Here is an 18505-nt window from a genome sequence, read left to right as displayed (position 1 = left end):
GCCCGTCGCAAAAGCGATATATGCTTTTATGAATTTCCACGTTAGGACAGCAGGCAGAGACACACGCCTCAGGGAGCAATGTTGTAATTTCATGTCCTTCTAAACACAGTAGGTGTTCTCCAGCTGGGATGTCCAGGAGCACAGATCACAACAGCAGCTGCTGTGAGCAGACACACCCCCTGTCCATTCACGACATGCGCACACATGTGAGACACATACACCACATGTGTTGCTTTCATGCCACACTTGTGGGGGCACTTTCACATCCAGCTCGACAGTGATTGTCTGATGACTAAGCCCACACATTTTCTAATTTTTTTTTTAATTTTCTCATGCGCACTTCATGCGCAATTCAACCACATTCTTACTATGTGTGAAGGGGCTCTAATCCCTCAGACTCTGGTTTTGTATGAAGCAATACTTGTGTGCATGTACAGCATTTGGGGCCTGATTTACAAAATGTTTGTGTGTGTTAAAATGTGCACCAACACCATAGCACTCCCAGGAAAACATACTTCTGATTTATTAACAGAGCGCCCTGAGGAATCTTTCAAATGTGCAAAATAATGTGCATTGTCCATTTAACACATTTTCCATTATGAATATACAATTTGGTGTTTGTCCACCTGAGTGTGCAAAACAAAAAAGCACTGCACCGCAGAAAACTGTGTGCACAGTTGTCTCTGTGCAACAGAAGGCATCATAGTTATTAACTACTTTGCTAAAATACCATGGATGTAACAATAATTAAATGTCTGAAATAAGAGATTGTTTTTTAAGTACCTGTGAGTGAAAACACTCAGTTATATGTCAGAGTTTGTGCATAACGAAGACGCACAGCTGCAAGTGGTTGATTTCATTCCCTTTTGCTCTCACAGCCATTAACATGCACAATATTGCATATTGCTGTGTACCTCACATTACTACCTGCTATGAATTGCACATTTACTCCTTGTAAATCACCCGTAAACTGTCTCCACCCCAACGTGCAAAAGTTTGGATTGACATGCAATTTATCTGGGATCTTAGTAAATCAAATCCTTGATGTCCAGTAATTCTAGATCAAAATACAGCCTGTGTCTTGAATTCATGTTTCCTCTTTAATGCAGCGCCACCTGAGTGGAGTGTCATGAATGAGCCAGCGTTCAGTCGCAGACCTCGTTGTACCCAAGTGAACCAAGCCCAGCACTGTAGCTGTGATGCAGGTTTTCACATGAGCGGCACCTCAGACAACAGCATATGCCAAGGTGAGTCGACCTTTATGTCTCTGTTTCAGGAAAATAACTGAGGTGTCTTTCTTAAAAGCGTCACTTGGCTACAGATTTATGGCTGGTGTACAATCTGGCAAAGCACCTTCAGTTGAAGAGACTGAGGCCAGTACACCAGAATCTTACACTCATCTGTTGAATAATAGTCCTGAGGTTTTTAATGAGCCAGCGGCACCAGTCTGTGACAAACAAAATAATCCTCTAGAGAGGTCGAAAGCTGATTAGCATCCATTCAGGTCACAGTTCGAGTGCCTTTTTATGAGTAACTGGTTGAGCAGCATTTTAAGATCAGAGTTTTCATGTGTTTGCTCCAAATGTACCAATATCCAAGATTCTTGAAAAGTTTTTTTTTTTTTTTTTTGATAAATGCCACTAGTTAAAGTATACAACAATAATGCACAAAAATCCAAAATTGGAGTTGATTAAAAAAAATCAAATGGACTCACGTGGAACTTATTCAGTTGTCACTGTTCAAACTTTAGCTTATTCTCAGCGCTGTAATGTAATTTGGTGTGCACTCGATGAAATTGTCCCATGATCCACAAAGAAAAAAAAGTTAAAATCACTCAGTTTTGCCTCCGTGTGGAGCGGAGACACTGTGTGTGTGTATGAGCACAACACTGTGCACCTCAGTATTTACAGTGTTGTAACTTAATGAAGTAGAAATACTTCATTACTGTACTTAAGTAGAATTTTGATGTATCTGTACTTTACTTCGTTATTTACATTCTGGCAACTTTCATTTTTACTCCACTACATTTCCTGAATAAAATGTATACTTTTGCTCCCATGCATTTCCCTTAAAAATCTTTGTTACTCGTTACTACAGTATAAAAGTAGAAGAAATTTGATTGGGCAATGTCTGTTTGCAGAGGTGAAAGTAAGCCGGAGCACAGCTGTACACCGGGAAGAGATACAGTCCTCTACAGCCAGCGCACAGCGCCTTTCACCCCAGCAGAATCAAGTGTCATGTTTGACATAAAACAAGTTTAAAAGACAAAATGATATAAATGACAGGTGACAGGTTAAATCTCCACCCCTGCTGAGGAAGAGGAAGACTGTGGAGGGTGAAAACCATTCGCGCTTTGGACTCCAAATGTACACACGCTGATGCACACATACATACACACAGATCAGCTCCCGCTGGAGTCCAGCGCACGATCGGAGGGAGTTAAGGGGAAAACGTCAGTACTGACAAAACTGGACCTCGTGGCTGTTTCATTTAACTTATTTTATTTGAAATGTTCATGGAGAAGCACTGCATAAAAGCGGCACCACATTTTGGAATCAAGAGTGCAAAGAATGCCACGTTTGGTTGCTTTGCAGTGGTTGGTGGTGGTGACGCTTGCTTTGTTTTTTTGTTGTTGTTGGGTTTTTTCCTTTTCCTTAAATTTGGTACAACAGTGTAGCTATAAATGACTGTTCTGTTTCACAAGAGCCTGACTTTTGTGTTTGACAGAAATGTGTGTGGGTCTTCCAGGAAAAAGTCTACATATTCAGAAAAAGAATGGCAATTTTCTTTACACCTGTATGTGTTCTGGTTAGAGGTCCGAATAGGGACCCGACCAGTGCAGTCGATGGACTCAAACATTGGGAGCACAGACGAGAACGGGTTGTGAATGCAAAAAGATTTATTTACAACAAGGAATAAATGAGGACTTAAAGTGCTGAGCTGGTTAGCCTGCGTGCAGAGCCGAGACAGGGCCCGCTTGTAGCAGTGGAAATCTGGGACCTGCAGTCCACAGAGGGCCAGACTTGGGAGTCTGAAAACAAGCTGGAATCCTGGAAGTATGGGACTGGAACCAGAGCCAGGTGGAATGTACAGAGCTGAGGACGAGGAACTAGGAGGACGAGGAGAACAGAAGGTGAGTGAATGTACTCGTAACAGCAACAACTGCCTTTAACAACAAACAGTTCACTGTAGGATTAAAGCAGGAATGTTTACAGTTCAGGAAATAAAGTTTAGGAATTGTTCACCATTCAGGAATTGATCACAGTTCATGAATTATCCTCAGAGGTCAGATGCTGCGCGTCTTATGTCGCAGTTCCAATTAAGCAGGACTTGGCTTCAGAAACGACTTGGAAAGTTCTTAATAGTTCAGCATCAGAGTTCATACAGTTCTTGGAACAGTTCTTGGTCATGCACAGTCAAAACAGGAGCAGGGTGAGAGTGGGATCTCACAAACTCAGTCATGCAGGAACTTAGCTGAACGTGGCAGAGCTGTGTGCTCTGAGGCTGAGAGCACATGAGTTCTAAAGTGACATAGTGCTTGGTAGTGGCATGGGAGTCAGGTGCAGTGCAGAAAGGCGTCTGGAAACACCAAAAGATCAACAAATTCTAATATGGAAATTAGAGGTAGCCAGGTTACCATGAGATGAGCTGTGGGAAGCTCAGACATCAGAGTGTAAGGAAATGACAGCGTAGACAAGGTCATGGATTCTGCAGTAAGATTCTGGCTTCATGGAAAGGAAGAATCTGGCCTAGTCAAGGTCACAGAAGACTCTGGCGAGCTCACGGAAGACTCTGGCAAAGACTGAGCTCAGAGCCGGGGTTTAAGTAACCCGCTCATGATCAGGAGCTCATGAGTGTCAGGTGATGTCAAAAGATGATGAATCTCATGTTCCTCGGCTCTGCACCTGGAGGGGAAACAGACGAACAACACATGAAAGGACAGACAGGGCAAAGGACCAAGGCAGATCACAATAGTATGCATCCACCTGTTGCTCACTCATCCCATCACCAATACCGACTGCACCACCAGAGGCGGATCCAGCCTTTTATAGGGGCTAAGGCCCCCTTTCTGGTTTCTCCAGACATCACACTGGCTTTCTTTTTGTGTCGCTGTTTCATTCTTCACTCGCTTTAGATTTTACTTTTACTTAAAGTACATTTTATATTAGATTAGATTACTTTTGATACTTAAGTACAGTAAATGTCAAATACTTTAAGACTTTTACTCAAGTAATATTTTCAAAAGGGGACTTAATTTTATGGTAAAATTGGTAAGATACTTGCACTTTCACTCAAGTATCACTTTGAGGTACTTTATACAAGACTGCTTATTCTTACTAATTTCAAGAAAATAATTATTTAGTCAGTACTTTAAATGTCACTCAGATGTTACTGTTTACGTACAGTAGCATCAAAACATTTGAGCACCCAAGCTGGACTTTCACACATTTTTTTTATATATTTTTTATTAAATCAAGACATCCATGACAATTCTGTTATAGGCTGAGTTATAGACTTTTTTCTATTGCATCATCAGTTGCACAGCTTCATGGTAGAGTGGAACAGAGACGATTTCTTTAAAATAATATGTGAAATTAGTCTGTTTTCTTGGCCTTTGAGATCAGGAGACACCAGGGAAGCTTATGGAGTCATGAGGTTATGGGACAGAGGTGTTTGAAGATGCCTATACCTTTGAAGGAGTACAAAAGTTCAAGTCTTCATACTCCTGGTTCTCTTGGTTTTACTGTATGATTGTGAGACTTGGATGCAAACCAGTCACCTAAGGTGCTTACTTAATGTCTTTGCTGATAGGACTCTTTGGAGGATCCTTTGGTACTGCTAAAATTATTTTGTGTCTAATGAGTGATTGCTTCAGGATACTCAGCTGAGAAGTATCAGTTGCATTTGCATTGTGAGGGAAACTCAGTTGCACTTTGAAAATCTAGATACTCCTTACTCAACTTCTCAAGTGCCTCAATCATGGCATCCACTGATTCTACAAATTTCACAGCATCATCCATGAAATCAAGGTCAGTCAGCCTTTCCTCACTGAGAAAGGCACCAAAGCTCCTGGTTCGCAGAACCCCAATGAACATTTAGTCCACGCAAGTATTGAACAGAGTAGAAGAGAGAATGCATCTTGGACTAACTTAAGAATTCACTGGGAAGATGTTAAGGATTCTACTCCCACTCCACCCAGCACTCAGAGTACCAGTGTATAGGCTAGTTAAAATGACTTGCAACTTATTAAGAATCCTGTCAGTTTTCAGGATACTCTAAAGAGCAACCTGATCAGCCAAATCAAGCACTTTACAAAATCAAACTTGGCTGCAAAGAAGCACTGTCAATGTTCATGTTTGCACTCAGTGAGAAACTCGCAAAGCTAGGATGCAGTCACTGGTTGACTTCTGGGGTATGAAGCCAGACTGCTCCAGCCACTGAGCAGTAAGAAACTGGAAGTGAATCCCGCTAAGAGTAATTCTTGCAAGTGCCCTTCCCAATACAAAGAGCAGTGTAATACTCCTGTACTTGTTGCAAACCAGGTCTCATCACTTCCTTTCCAGAATGGGACAACATTCAATGGTTTCCAACTGACTATTGGATTCACCACCAGTATACTGACTCAGGAAATGTGGAACATCCTGGCAGGAGAGCTGGTTTTAAGCAGACTCAAGTACTATGTGGTGCACGCACATTTGAGGACAGAACCAGTTGGCAAAACTGACATTATATGGAAAACATGCACATTAAGTTTGTTCTCCTTGCAGAAGTGGAGTTGTGTCAGGAACAACTTCTAGTGTAAAACTTGTGCCAAATCAAATATGTGCACCAGAAAAATTAAAGGTCCATATCCAGGGAAGGAGGACCTACTATGGGGAGCCCGAACGAGTGGGAGCAGAATGAAAGTTAAAAAAAAAAAATTGCAATTGCTGCAAGATCAACATTTTTGTTCTTCAACCAATTAGCTATACTCCTCGTATATCATTTTTGGCCACAATTTTTCTTAAAACTGAAAAATTGTTGATTGTTCTATTTTCTCATGTATACACAATACCCATTGCGATCGCTATTTGTACTACCAAGGAACATGAATATTAATGTGCCAAAGATGCTTGGTACTATCAGCTTGTGTTGGTCATGGCAAGACGCCAAAGCCATTGTGTGGTTAATCAGAGACAACCTCAGCTTTTACATGTGTCATCCTGTTTATAACACAAATATATTGTTGAGAAAACCACTAAGGTGATATGGCACGAACAGCCATAAAAACAGGAAATCCTGAAAATCACCAATTACTGGGGATATTTCTATAAGACTTCTTAGTAGGACTAGCTGTTAAAAGATCCCAAATAGTCAGCAAATCAATTGCTGGAGGTACCCTCTTAAATGAGAATGGGATCAATGAGCACAAGGTGCCACCACCACGCCACATCTTCAGTTGTTTGCCCCAGCGTCATTGAGTGTTTCGGCCACTTACAACAAGACACCCTCTGCTGAGGTTGGCCCATCCCAGGCTGATCAGACCCGGGCGTGCAGCATATGGGGGGGGGGGCACCCGACGGTCACTTGAAAGCCCACGTTGCCTCTTTACGTTTCAGCCATAACCAGTAACTGCTCCGTTCTGCTACAGTGGCAAGTTCTTTAATTAACTTCCTTTGGGCCTGCCCTCTGATCCCTACTTCCTTCAAGAACTTTGTAGTAGATCTAGCCACAAAGCCTCTACAACCAACCTCCACAGGCCACACCTTCACACTCCATCCCCGCCCCTCTGCTTCAGCCGCTAAATTGAGATATCGCAGTCGCTTCCTTTCAAATGCCTCCTCGATGGCATCCTCCCATGGAACCGTCAGCTCAACAATGAAAACACGTCGGCAGGATTTAGACCATAGGACCAAGTCAGGACGCAAGTTGGTCGCCAAAATTTCAAGTGGGAAAGTGAGCCTCTGACTGAGGTCCACTTGCATTTCCCAATCGCGGGCTATATTCAGCAGGCCCGGCTCCGATGATAACTTGCTCCCTCTTTTTTCTCCTTCCCGAATAAAAATCTTGCGTTGGAAGGTAGACTGGGGATTTACGGGCATGGTATTAACAATTACCCTCCTATTCTCGAGTTCAGCAGCCAAGCACTTCAGCACCTGGTTGTGGCACCAAGTGTATCTTCCCTGTGTCAGGCTTGCCTTACACCCCACCAGGATATGTTATATATTTGAAAAGCCATTTTTTTTCCATCGATCTATAAAGCAAGAAACATCTGTGTGTGTGTGTGTATGTGGCTCGCATATCTGTCTGACTGTTTGGCAGATCTACCTCAACTTTCGGATATGGCTTGTGCATGGCACGATGATGTGCATCCTTTCTTATGAAAATTTTGGGGATTCATTTTCAAAACCTTTATTTTGATATTAAATCTTTATTTTGACATTGTAACATTAGTAATTCCAAGATGGTGCCCTCTGTGGCATCTCTGATCCCTGCAAAACCTCCATTTGGATACGGATTTCTGTCAAAATTTGTTTCCATGTTCCATTCATTTTATCATAATATGTGTTTGTCACAGACATGAACGAGTGACGCTCTTCAGCATCTCACCAACATTGAACAAATGCTTCAGGGGAGCATTAGCATGGCTAAAACCGCCCCTCCCCCCTTTTCAGCATTTTTCTTTTTTTGCCTTTCAGCTTCTGGAGGACCTCAACGCCCCGCCCCCCAATTACAGCCCTCTTAACCCCCCACCTTTTTAAGCATTTTTCTTTTTTTGCCCCTTTTTTAAATGTAGATGTAAATTAATATTCAAAGTTTTCAGCTAGTTGACAGTAGGACTGTACAGTATGGCCATATTATCGTATCTCAATATTGTCATATCAATATGATATACAATATGACTACGATTTCACACAAAGTGCAGCAACAGTGAAAGTTAAGCATTCTTAGACAAAACAGTAATAATTCCTCACTCATTTGCACTCATCACAAGGTTAGGATACTGTGCCCTCCAAAAGTATTGGAACACTTGGTATTTCACACATTTTAATTTGTTTATGCCATGTCAAATACAAGAAATACAAAAATATGAATAATAAAAATGTCTAAAATTAAATACCTCGAACTCAAATTGAAAGCAAATCTCTAAAACTTGTAAATAATAATCAGTTTTATTGCCAGTTTTCTTCAGACAAGTCAGGGCATAGAAACATGAACATTTCCAAGTCACTGAATATGTCTTGGACTTTATTTACATCAATTATGAAGAAATACAAAAGTTTCTTTCACCAAAACACCAAATCTAGGCATCGTAGATGTACTTTCTGGCAAAATGTAGCTGAACTGTCGAGTGTTCTTTTTAAGAAAATCCTCCTCTATGCCACTTCATCAGCAAGCTGGATTTTATATGTATAATTAATTTATATCAAGTTGTGGAGATTTTCTTTCAGTTTGAGTTTAAGGAGCATGACTTTAGATTTATTTATGTAAAGTTGTGGTCACTCGGACAGCAAAATTAAGATGTTATTTAAAAATAAGTCCTTCAGAAAGCAAAATTAAGAGGTTACACAGGTTTTATACAGAACAGAGGAGTAAATTACCTGTATTTCTTTCAGCCTGAGTATCTTCACCTTGTATCTCATGAATCAACAGCTGCCTGCTCGTTTGAAATCACTTAAAAAACACGTATATATAAGACAACCCGAATTAAAGGAGAAATGAAGCTTTTAACAACCTGGACCTCATTTCTGGCATAAAATCCGGTTGTTTACTCACCAATATAACTTTGGTGTCGTTTGGAGTCCGCGGTTCAAACGACGTGTTCAGTTCAAATCGGAGTCATACGTTTTTCTTCTTCTACTAAGGTGGATTACAACCTTTTGTGGTACACAGCATCAACTACTGTACAGGAGGAACCTAGCAGTCAATATGTGTCACCGATTTCAAAATGCAGGTCTTTTTTTATTTTTATTTTTTTACATGTGCCATGACATGTCAACCATCTGTGTCCAATCAGATTTCAAGGGAGTCCAGTGCAACCCTGGCCTCCACTGTAGCTCCACCCATGTCAGGAAGTGTTCAATATTTGACATTTTCTGTTTCACTGTGGACTCAAAATTGGGCACTTGTCATTTCAGTGTGAACTTGCCACTGAGTTCCCGTGAGATTCCATGAGATTTCATCTGTCAATCCAGGAAGTATCGATACAGGAAGTGTTTAACATTTGACATTTCCTGTTTCACCGTGGACTCAAAATTTGGCACTTCCTGTTTGGGACTCGGTGTACCATGAGCGAGCTTCACGCCACTGAGTGTTGCTTCGCTCGTATGAAACCACTGACTTAAAAAAATATATAGATATATATTTTATGGCATTATTTTGACACAAAACATGCTCCTCTCAAAAGGTGACTGTGGTTAAAAACACTCATGCTCTTTCTTGGCGTTTAATGGAAGCCGGCATCCTTTTTGCTGCCACCTTCTGCATCAGGCCGTTATAGCAGTACTAAATCCTCTCGATGAGTCCAGTGTCTTTCAAGTATTTAAAAAACCAACACTTCCCTCTGACTTGACCTTATGGCTAAAATACTTCCTACAGAAACTTCTCTCAGGCCTTACAATTGATTTACTTGAGTTTTTACTCTTTAATCGATAAATCATTGAAAAATGACGAGATATAGTTTGTAAAATACAATATTTCGAGGGAAAATTAAAGCACTGTGCTACATACTGTAGGTAGATTTACTGGTTATGATTTTTATTATTTATATTACAACTGGTGGCATTTGAAACTGCTGCATTCTGGTGATGGCATTTCACAACACTTTATACAGAATTCAGTTGGTCTGGTGGTGGTTTTTGGCATTAATAATTGGTATTGATCTGGTGATGATCTTTTTTTAATTAAATTTTTTAGCAACCAATTTTCTATAGGAAGACAAAGTTCCTATGGCCACTGCACTAGTAAACTATATTAACAGAGTAATTTACTGTTTTCTGACACAATGAAATTATAGACTTTTGATTTCGGCGTACCCGTGATTATGCGGACCTGGTCAGGATGGGGTTCACCGAGGCTCTCTGTGAACCCCATCCTGACCAGGTCCGCATAATCACGGGTACGCCGAAATCAAAAGTCTATAACTGCTTTATTATATGGTAAACAAGAAAATTGGGAGTTTGTCAAACATACTAAAACTGAAAAATCAATCTCAAGTTTCAACTCTTTATTACTGTCATACTGCACCAACTGACATCCCATCAATCGACTGGAGATGCTTGTTAAGTCCGTGACGAAGAGTCATCAGGCTTGTTTTATTATAAAGTTCAACATTCGCCTGTCTAGCTTCCACGGAAAATCAACCGAAGGCTACGTCAAGCATCCATCTGTCATAAGTTTCAAACTTGGCTGCATGTCCCTTTTCAGTGACGTACTTGCGAAACAGGTTGGCTGCTGACTGTGTATTTCTGCGGGTGTTCTTCGCATCTTTTTTGTGTAAAATTCATTTTAAGTCAGCGTCGCTAACAGACGCAAACCTGTCTTCTGCCATCTTGTCAACAAACTGACAGCCAAAGTAGGCGTTGTATCGTTATCTGATTGGTTGTTATCGATAGAAGGCATTGCTCGATTAGCTAACGCTACGCTGCACGCAAAGTGTACTCGTTTCGCATGTGCGGTCTACTCTGCTCCACCAGCGGTCAACTTGGCATGTGGTACAGCTCAGAAAGTGGCAAATGGGCCAATCAGAAGTTGTCAAAATCCCATACAATATAATAACTGTATTTATTGCCTGCCTTTGTGTATGTGCAGTTTCTTTTCCCTACAATATGACAAATATTTAAGGCTCATATGAACACATGTTTCTTTTACGACAGATGTGAATGAATGTGAAGTGTACCGGCTGGACCAAGGACGGAAGCTGTGCATGCATCAGTGCGTGAACATTCCAGGCTCCTACCGCTGCTCTTGCCCCACCGGCTACAAGTTGCTCCTAGATGAGCGGAGCTGTGAGGGTGAGTGACGGGAGTCGAGAGTGTACAAGGGCTCATTCACAGGGGCCTTGGCTTTCTAGCTCAAAAGAAGATATTCAACAACCAATTAGGTCACCGCATAGAGGGACGAGAATCCTTTAGCAGCAGAACTCTTCTGCAGAGGTCGATAAACCGCACTCCTGAAGTCTACCATGTTTTCCAGTGGAATGAATGACTTCATCGTTTTCCAGCAGGAGGGATCTTTTAGGACATGAGGCATTTGTGGGAGACTAAACTTAAAAAAAACACACATACAAAAAAATAACCTAAATAAACAATCACAGCACCCCCTGCTCACAGAGTGTAGTCACCATGAAACCCAGTTTGGCAAATCTCCTCCTTCATTGCTTCTCTTTCTTACAGGCCATTTCTGTTTTGCCTTCCAGATGTGGATGAATGTTTAAGCCAACAGCACAACTGCAGTCGCGGAACAACTTGTATTAACACAGGGGGAGCCTTCCAGTGTGTCAACCCAGAGTGTCCCCGCTCTCACGGCAACACCAGCTATGTTAAGACGTCTGCTTTGTAAGTGAATCCATCCAGTTCCACTTGTATTTGTTTTATCTGTCATAAGCTCGGGTTGTCTGTTCTTCAATAATTTAGGGAGACATCAACTTTACAACTGTGTAATCCATTCATTCACTTTCTGTACCCGCTTACTCAAATCAAGGGTCACAGGGGGCTGGAGTCTGTCCCAGCAGTCATAGGCCGAGAGGTGCAGTACACTCTGGACAGGACACGAGTCTATTGCGGGGCCACGTGTAGACAGACAAACGCATTCACAGCTACACTCAAAAAATGGCTCTTTGGGTGAACTCAATTCAATTATGTACAGGATTTCCATCTAATAAATATATGTAGTCCCAACTCAGTTAAATTACATTATCTTGCATGGATGTGTTTTATTTGAGTTGGGGCTACATATATTTATTAGATGGAATCCAATCCAATGAGTCAGTTTTTTCAGTGTATCACACAAACAAATAGCTCATTGAATGAATTCAATTTCCACATAATAAATATATGTAGTACCAACTAAATTAAATTATCTTGCCTGGATGTGCTTTATTTGAGTTGGGGCTACATAAATTCATTAGATGGAAATCCTACTCATAATTAAATTGAGTTCATCCAATGCATCAGTTTTTTTGAGTGACGGTCAATTTAAAGTTTCCAGTTCACCTAACCTGCACGTCTTTGGACGTGGGAGGAAGGTGGAGATCCCAGAAGAAACCTACATGAACACGGGGAGAACATGCAAAGTCCACACAAAAAGGACCAGACGTGAAGCAATGCCAGGACCTTCGTGCTGTGAGACAACAGTGCTAACCACTAATCCACCGTGCCGCCCCCTGTGAGATGCAGTGATGCCAAAATAAAAAGCTCAACAAACGGGCTTTTAGACTGTTCTCACAGTGCAAATTGGGCCCAATAATAACAGGAAAGCCATTAATACAATCAGTGCTTGTTGTATTGCAATGAGATTTGCCAGCAATCCATGAGCGAGCCAATATACACAAGATCAATTGCCCTTGTGCAAGGCATTACAACCCCAGGTTTGCCAGTTGACCTACTTAAATCAGCAAATATTACGAGTTGTGATTATAGCTCAATTACACTGAAAAGTGTTCCAAACAAAGGGGGGCAAAAGCAATTTGTACATTCTCTACAAATGACTGGTAATGATACAGATTCCAACTTCATTACCAAGACAGCACATTTAAAGAGACACACCTTCAAAATTTCAAAGAAGCATTTCCAACCAAAACAGCCTTAGGAACTGGGTGTATGCACTCTCATCATCTCTGGTGTACATGCATGTTAAATAAATAAATACCATAGCACTGCAGGGCTGAGATGTACATGTGCAAAAACTGGATTACAGCGAGGAAAATAAGTATTTGAACACCCTGCGATTTTGCAGGTTCTCCCACTTAGAAATCATGGAGGGGTCTGAAATTTTCATCTTAGGTGCATGTCCACTGTGAGAGACATAATCTAAAAAAAAAAAAATCCGGAAATCACAATGTATGATTTTTTTAAATAATTTATTTGTATGCTACTGCTGCAAATAAGTATTTGAACACCTACCAACCAGCAAGAATTCTGGCTCTCACAGACCTGTTAATTTTTCATTAAGAAGCCCTCTTATTCTGCACTCTTTATCTGTATTAATTGCACCTGTTTGAACTTGTTACCTGTATAAAAGACACCTGTTCACACACTCAATCAATCACACTCCAACTTGTCCACCACAGCCAAGACCAAAGAGCTGTCTAAGGACACCAGGGACAAAACTGTAGACCTGCACAAGGCTGGGATGGACTACAGGACAACAGGCAAGCAGCTTGGTAGAAGACAACAACTGTTATGATTATTTATTAGAAAGTGGAAGAAACACAAGATGACTGTCAATCTCCCTCAGTCTGGGATTCCATGCAAGATCTCACTTTGTGGGGTAAAGATGATTCTGAGAAAGCTCAGAACTACACAGGAGGACCTAGTCAGTGACCTGAAGAGAGCTGGGACCACAGTCACAAAGATTACATTAGTAACACATGATGCTGTCATGGTTTAAAATCCTGCAGGGCAGCAAGGTCCCCCTGCTCAAGCCAGCACATGTCCAGGCCCATTTGAAGTTCACCAGTGACCATCTGGATGATCTAGAGGAGGCATGGGAGAAGGTCATGTGGTCAGATGAGACCAGAATAGAGCTTTTTGGAATCAACTCCACTTACCATGTTTAGAGGATGAGAACAACCCCAAGAAAACCGTCCCAACCGTGAAGCATGGGGGTGGAAACATCATACTCTGGGGGTGCTCTTCTGCAAAGGGGACAGGACAACTGCACCGTATTGAAGGGAGGATGGATGGGGTCATGTATTGCGAGATTTTGGCAAACAACCTCCTTCCCTCAGTAAGAGCATTGAAGATGGGTCATGGCTGGGTCTTCTAGCATGACAATGACCCCAAACACACAGCCAGGGCAACTAAGGAGGGGCTCTGTAAGTAGCATTTCAAGGTCGTGGAGTGGCCTGGCCAGTCTCCAGACCTGAACTCAATAGAAAATCTTTGGAGGGAGCTGAAACTCCAAACCTGAAAGATCTAGAGAAGATCTGTATGGAGGAGTGGACCAAAATCCCTGCTGCAGTGTGTGCAAACCTGGTGAGAAACTAGAGGAAACATTTGACCTCTGTAATTGCAAACAAAGGCTACTGTACCAAATATTAACATTGATTTTCACAGGTGTTCAAATACTTATTTGCAGCAGGAACATACAAATAAATTATTTTAAAAAATCATACATTGTGATTTCCGGATTTTTCTTTTTTTTTTTTTTTTTTTTTTTTTTTTAAGATTATGTCTCTCACAGTGGACATGCACCAAAGATGAAAATTTCAGACCCCTCCATGATTTCTAAGTGGGAGAACCTGCAAAATTGCAGGGTGTTCAAATACTTATTTTCCTCACTGTATTCATTTATATTCTAAAAGTGTTATTTTAATATTACTGTGTTAAATCTGGACCAGTCTTGCAGTCATTTCCCAGAGCTTTTCATAGCAATGCTGGTTCAACTATTTAGAAGTGTAATTTAATTCTCTGAAAGTGTGCAAGTGTGGAGTCAAGTCACATGCCATACTTCCACAAGACTGAGTCCAAAAGAGATCAAGTCCTTCCCTTAGGTCACTGGTTCACAGCCAAGTCTCACAACCATACAGTAGGACTGGTAGCTCCATGATGATAATAACTTGAACATTCATGTAACCTGCATCATTTCATCCAACATTGGGCTTGAATTCACAGAATTCATGAGAGGCAGGCACTCTAACCATGAGGCTAAAACCCAAGACCTTTAGTGTCTGTTGCTAGAACATCTTTTGGCATTGGGGAGTGACATTTACTTTACTTCACTGCACAGCAAACTCCCTGCTGGTCCACCATTACATTTTTTTTTCTCCTTCAAAAATATGAGCATCGCCAAACACCTCTGTCCAGCAAATTCAACACTGCATAAGCTCTTCCCAGGCGTCTCTCAATTTCAAAAGTCAAGGGCTGAGAGAGCACAGCACTTCACTTTTTCCACATTTTGTTATGTTACAGTCTTATTCCAAAATGGAGTAAATTCATTTTTTCCCTCAAAATTCTGCTCACAACACCCCATAATGACAACATTTTAAAAAAGGTTTTGGGTTTTTTTTTGGGGGGGGGGGGGGGGGGATTTTTGCAAATTTATTAAAAATTAAAAAAAAAACCTGAGAAATCACAAGTACATACTCGTAAGTACTCACAGCCAGTACTTTGTTGATGCACCTTTGGCAGCAATTACAGCCTCAAGTCTTCTTGAATATGATGCCACATGCTTGGTGCACCTATCTTTGGGCAGTTTTGCCCAGTCCTCTTTGCAGCACCTCTCAAGCCCCATCAGGTTGGATGGGGAGCGTCAGTGCACATTTTCAGATCTCTTCAGAGATGTTCAGTCGGATTCAGGTCTGGGCTCTGACTGGGCCACTCAAACACATTCACAGAGTTGTCCTAAAGCCACTCCTTTGATATCTTGGCTGTGTGCTTAGGGTCATTGTCCTGCTAAAAGATGAACTGTCATCCCAGTCTGAGGTCAAGAGTGCTCTGGAGCAGGTTTTCATCCAGGATGTCTCTGTACATTGCTGCATTCATCTTTTATTTCATCTTTCCCTCAATCCTGACTAGTCTCCCAGTTCCTGCCGCTCAAAAACATCCCCACAGCATTATGCTGTTACCACCATGCTTCACTGTAGGGATGGTGTCTGGTTTCTTCCAAACATGACGCCTGGCATTCACTCCAAACCCCCCCAGACCAAGCACACAGGTGACAGTGGTAATGAAAAACTCCCTCAGACTGTATAAAAGTTTGTTTACAAACAGAAGAGCAACAAAAGTTCTTAATTGAAAATACATTAGTCTCCATCTTAGGTCTCTAACATATAGTTGTGCTCGAAAGTTTGTTTTTTGTTGTTGTTTGTTTTTGTTTTTGCTATTTTTCAGAGAATATGAATGATAACACAAAAAACTTGTGTTTCACTCAGGTTGGATGAAGCCAATTATTGTCAAACAACTGTATTTACTCTTTTTAAATCATAATGACAACACAAACTACCCAAATGACCCTGATCAAAAGTTTATATACATACTGTTCTTAATACTGTGTGTTGCCCCCTTTAATATCAATGACAGCTTGGAGTCTTTTGTGGTAGTTTGTGGACGAGGCTCTCTGATGGTAAAGTTGCCACTGAATATGTCTTTGGACTTTATTTACATCACTTACAAAGAAATACAAACAATATGGCACTCTATGGTAAATCTGCATGAAGTAGACAGTTCTCAAACTGAGTGACTGTGCAAGAAGAAGAGTGAGGAAAGCCACCAAGACACCCATAGAACACAAAAGAAGTTATGGTCTTATGTGTCTGTGATTGGAGAAATTGTGCACATTGCAAGCTTTACATTTTGTATCACCAGTTATCCATCTTCATGATGAAGTGGTACAGAGGAGGATTTTCTTAAAAAGAAGACCGAAAGTTTAGCTACAAAAAGAAGGTACATCTGAGATGCAAGTCTAGATTCGATCTGTTTTGGTGAAAGAAAATCCTTCTCTGCTCTACTCCACTATGAAGCTGAGTGGTGATGCAAATTTTTTTTCTGTATTTGTGTTGTGTAGATTCATTATGTACCCCGATATGCCATTGTTCTCCATGACAAACGTTACCTGACAGCTGCCTCCACACCTCTCATATGCTGCCTTTCTGTCCTGCAGTCAGTGTGAGAGAAACCCGTGTCCCATAGGCAGCCGTTCTTGTCACTTGGCTCCAAAGACCATGTCTTTCCACTACCTGTCTCTGCCCTCCAACCTGCAAACTCCCGCCACCCTTTTCCGGATGGCCACTGCCACTGCTCCCGGGCGCACGGGGCCTGACAGCCTGCGCTTTGGCATCGTGGGCGGAAACTCTCGAGGTACTTTTGTCATGCAGCGCTCAGACAGACAGACTGGAGAGCTGATCCTGGTTCAGCCGCTGCGTGGGCCGCAGGAAGTCAGCGTGGATGTGGACATGTCTGAGTACAGTGAGCGCACCTTTCAGGCCAAACACGTAGCAAGGGTCAATGTTCTGGTTTCACCTTACAACTTCTGAAAGCTTCCATAGGAAGAGTATGTGCAAAGAAACAATGAGACGTGCAGTGGGCAATTAGTTGACTGACTTTTTTCCTTTTATTATTATTATTATTATTGCAATCAAACCCTGCATGTGCAGTTGTTTCAGTATTTAGCACCCCTTCACGGAGCTGGGAGTAATTCACCTGCTGACCTGACTGCTTAGAATGAAAAATTTGTAAACTTTGCTGTAGATTCTTGGGCATGTGGTTGCTTGTCCACAGTGTAACATCATGTTTTATCAAAAATGTTTTGTTCAGTGGCCAAATATGTGCTGAAGATTGAAAATAGAAAAACATATGTTTCATTATGAATATCACACATTCATCAAGTTATTCATGCTTCTGTCAAGTTCTTTTGCATGTGTGACTATAACCCCAATTCCAATGAAGTTGGGATGTTGTGTAAAATGTAACTAAAAATAGAATACAATGATTTGCAAATCCTCTTCAACCACCATTCAATTGAATACCCCAAAAAGACAAGATATTTAATGTTCAAACTGATAAAGTTTGTTTTTGTGCAAATATCTGCTCATTTGAAATGGATGCCTGCAACACATTTCAAAAAAGCTGGAACAGTGGCAACAAAAGACTGGGAAGGTTGATGAATGCTCAAAGAACACCTGTTTGGAACATTCCACAGGTGAACGGGTTAATTGGAAACAGGTGAGTGTCATGATTGGGTATAAAAGGAGCATCCCAAAAAGGCTCAGCCGTTCACAAGCAAAGATGGGGCGAGGATCACCACTTTGTGAACAACTGCGTGAAATAATAGTCCAACACTTTATGATGGCACCATCAATGCTGAAAGGTACATCCAGGTTTTGGAGCAACACATGCTGCCATCCAAGTAATCTCTTTTTCAGAGACGTCCCTGCTTATTTCAGTAAGACAATGCCAAGCCACATTCTGCACGTTACAACAGCGTGGCTTCGTAGTAAAAGAGTGCGGGTACTAGACTGGTCTGCCTGCAGTCCAGACCTGTTGCCCATTGAAAATGTGTGGCGCATTATGAAGCGCAAAATACGACAACGGAGACCCCGGACTGTTGAACAACTGAAGTCATACAACAAGCAAGAATGGAAAAGAATTCCACCTACAAAGCTTCAACAATTAGTGTCCTCAGTTCCCAAATGCTTATTGAGTGTTGTTTGAAGGAAAGGTGATGTAACACAGTGGTAAACATACCACTGTCCCAGCTTTTTTTTAAACATGTTGCAGGCATCCATTTCAAAGTGAGCAAATATTTGCGCAAAAACAATAAAGTTTATCAGTTTGAACATTAAATATCTTGTCTTTGTGATGTA

General features: G+C 41.4%; 1 protein-coding gene across 1 annotated transcript in view; it reads left to right on the top strand.

Moving 5' to 3' along the window:
• Positions 1 to 17509, top strand: part of LOC117523716 (fibulin-7) — a 33940-nt gene extending 16431 nt beyond the window's left edge. Inside the window, exons 5-8 of the mRNA XM_034185309.1 lie at positions 1110 to 1247; positions 10857 to 10994; positions 11399 to 11537; positions 16804 to 17509. Coding sequence (XP_034041200.1) covers positions 1110 to 1247; positions 10857 to 10994; positions 11399 to 11537; positions 16804 to 17176 — 788 coding nt within the window. The 3' untranslated portion in view covers positions 17177 to 17509. The remainder of the gene's footprint in view (positions 1 to 1109; positions 1248 to 10856; positions 10995 to 11398; positions 11538 to 16803) is intronic.
• Positions 17510 to 18505: the final 996 nt, after the last annotated feature.

The sequence above is a fragment of the Thalassophryne amazonica genome, chromosome 13 (genome assembly GCF_902500255.1).
Source record: "Thalassophryne amazonica chromosome 13, fThaAma1.1, whole genome shotgun sequence".
Lineage (NCBI taxonomy): Eukaryota > Metazoa > Chordata > Actinopteri > Batrachoidiformes > Batrachoididae > Thalassophryne > Thalassophryne amazonica.
Note: the sequence above shows the minus strand (reverse complement) of the source record. Positions and strands in the feature narration are given on the sequence as shown.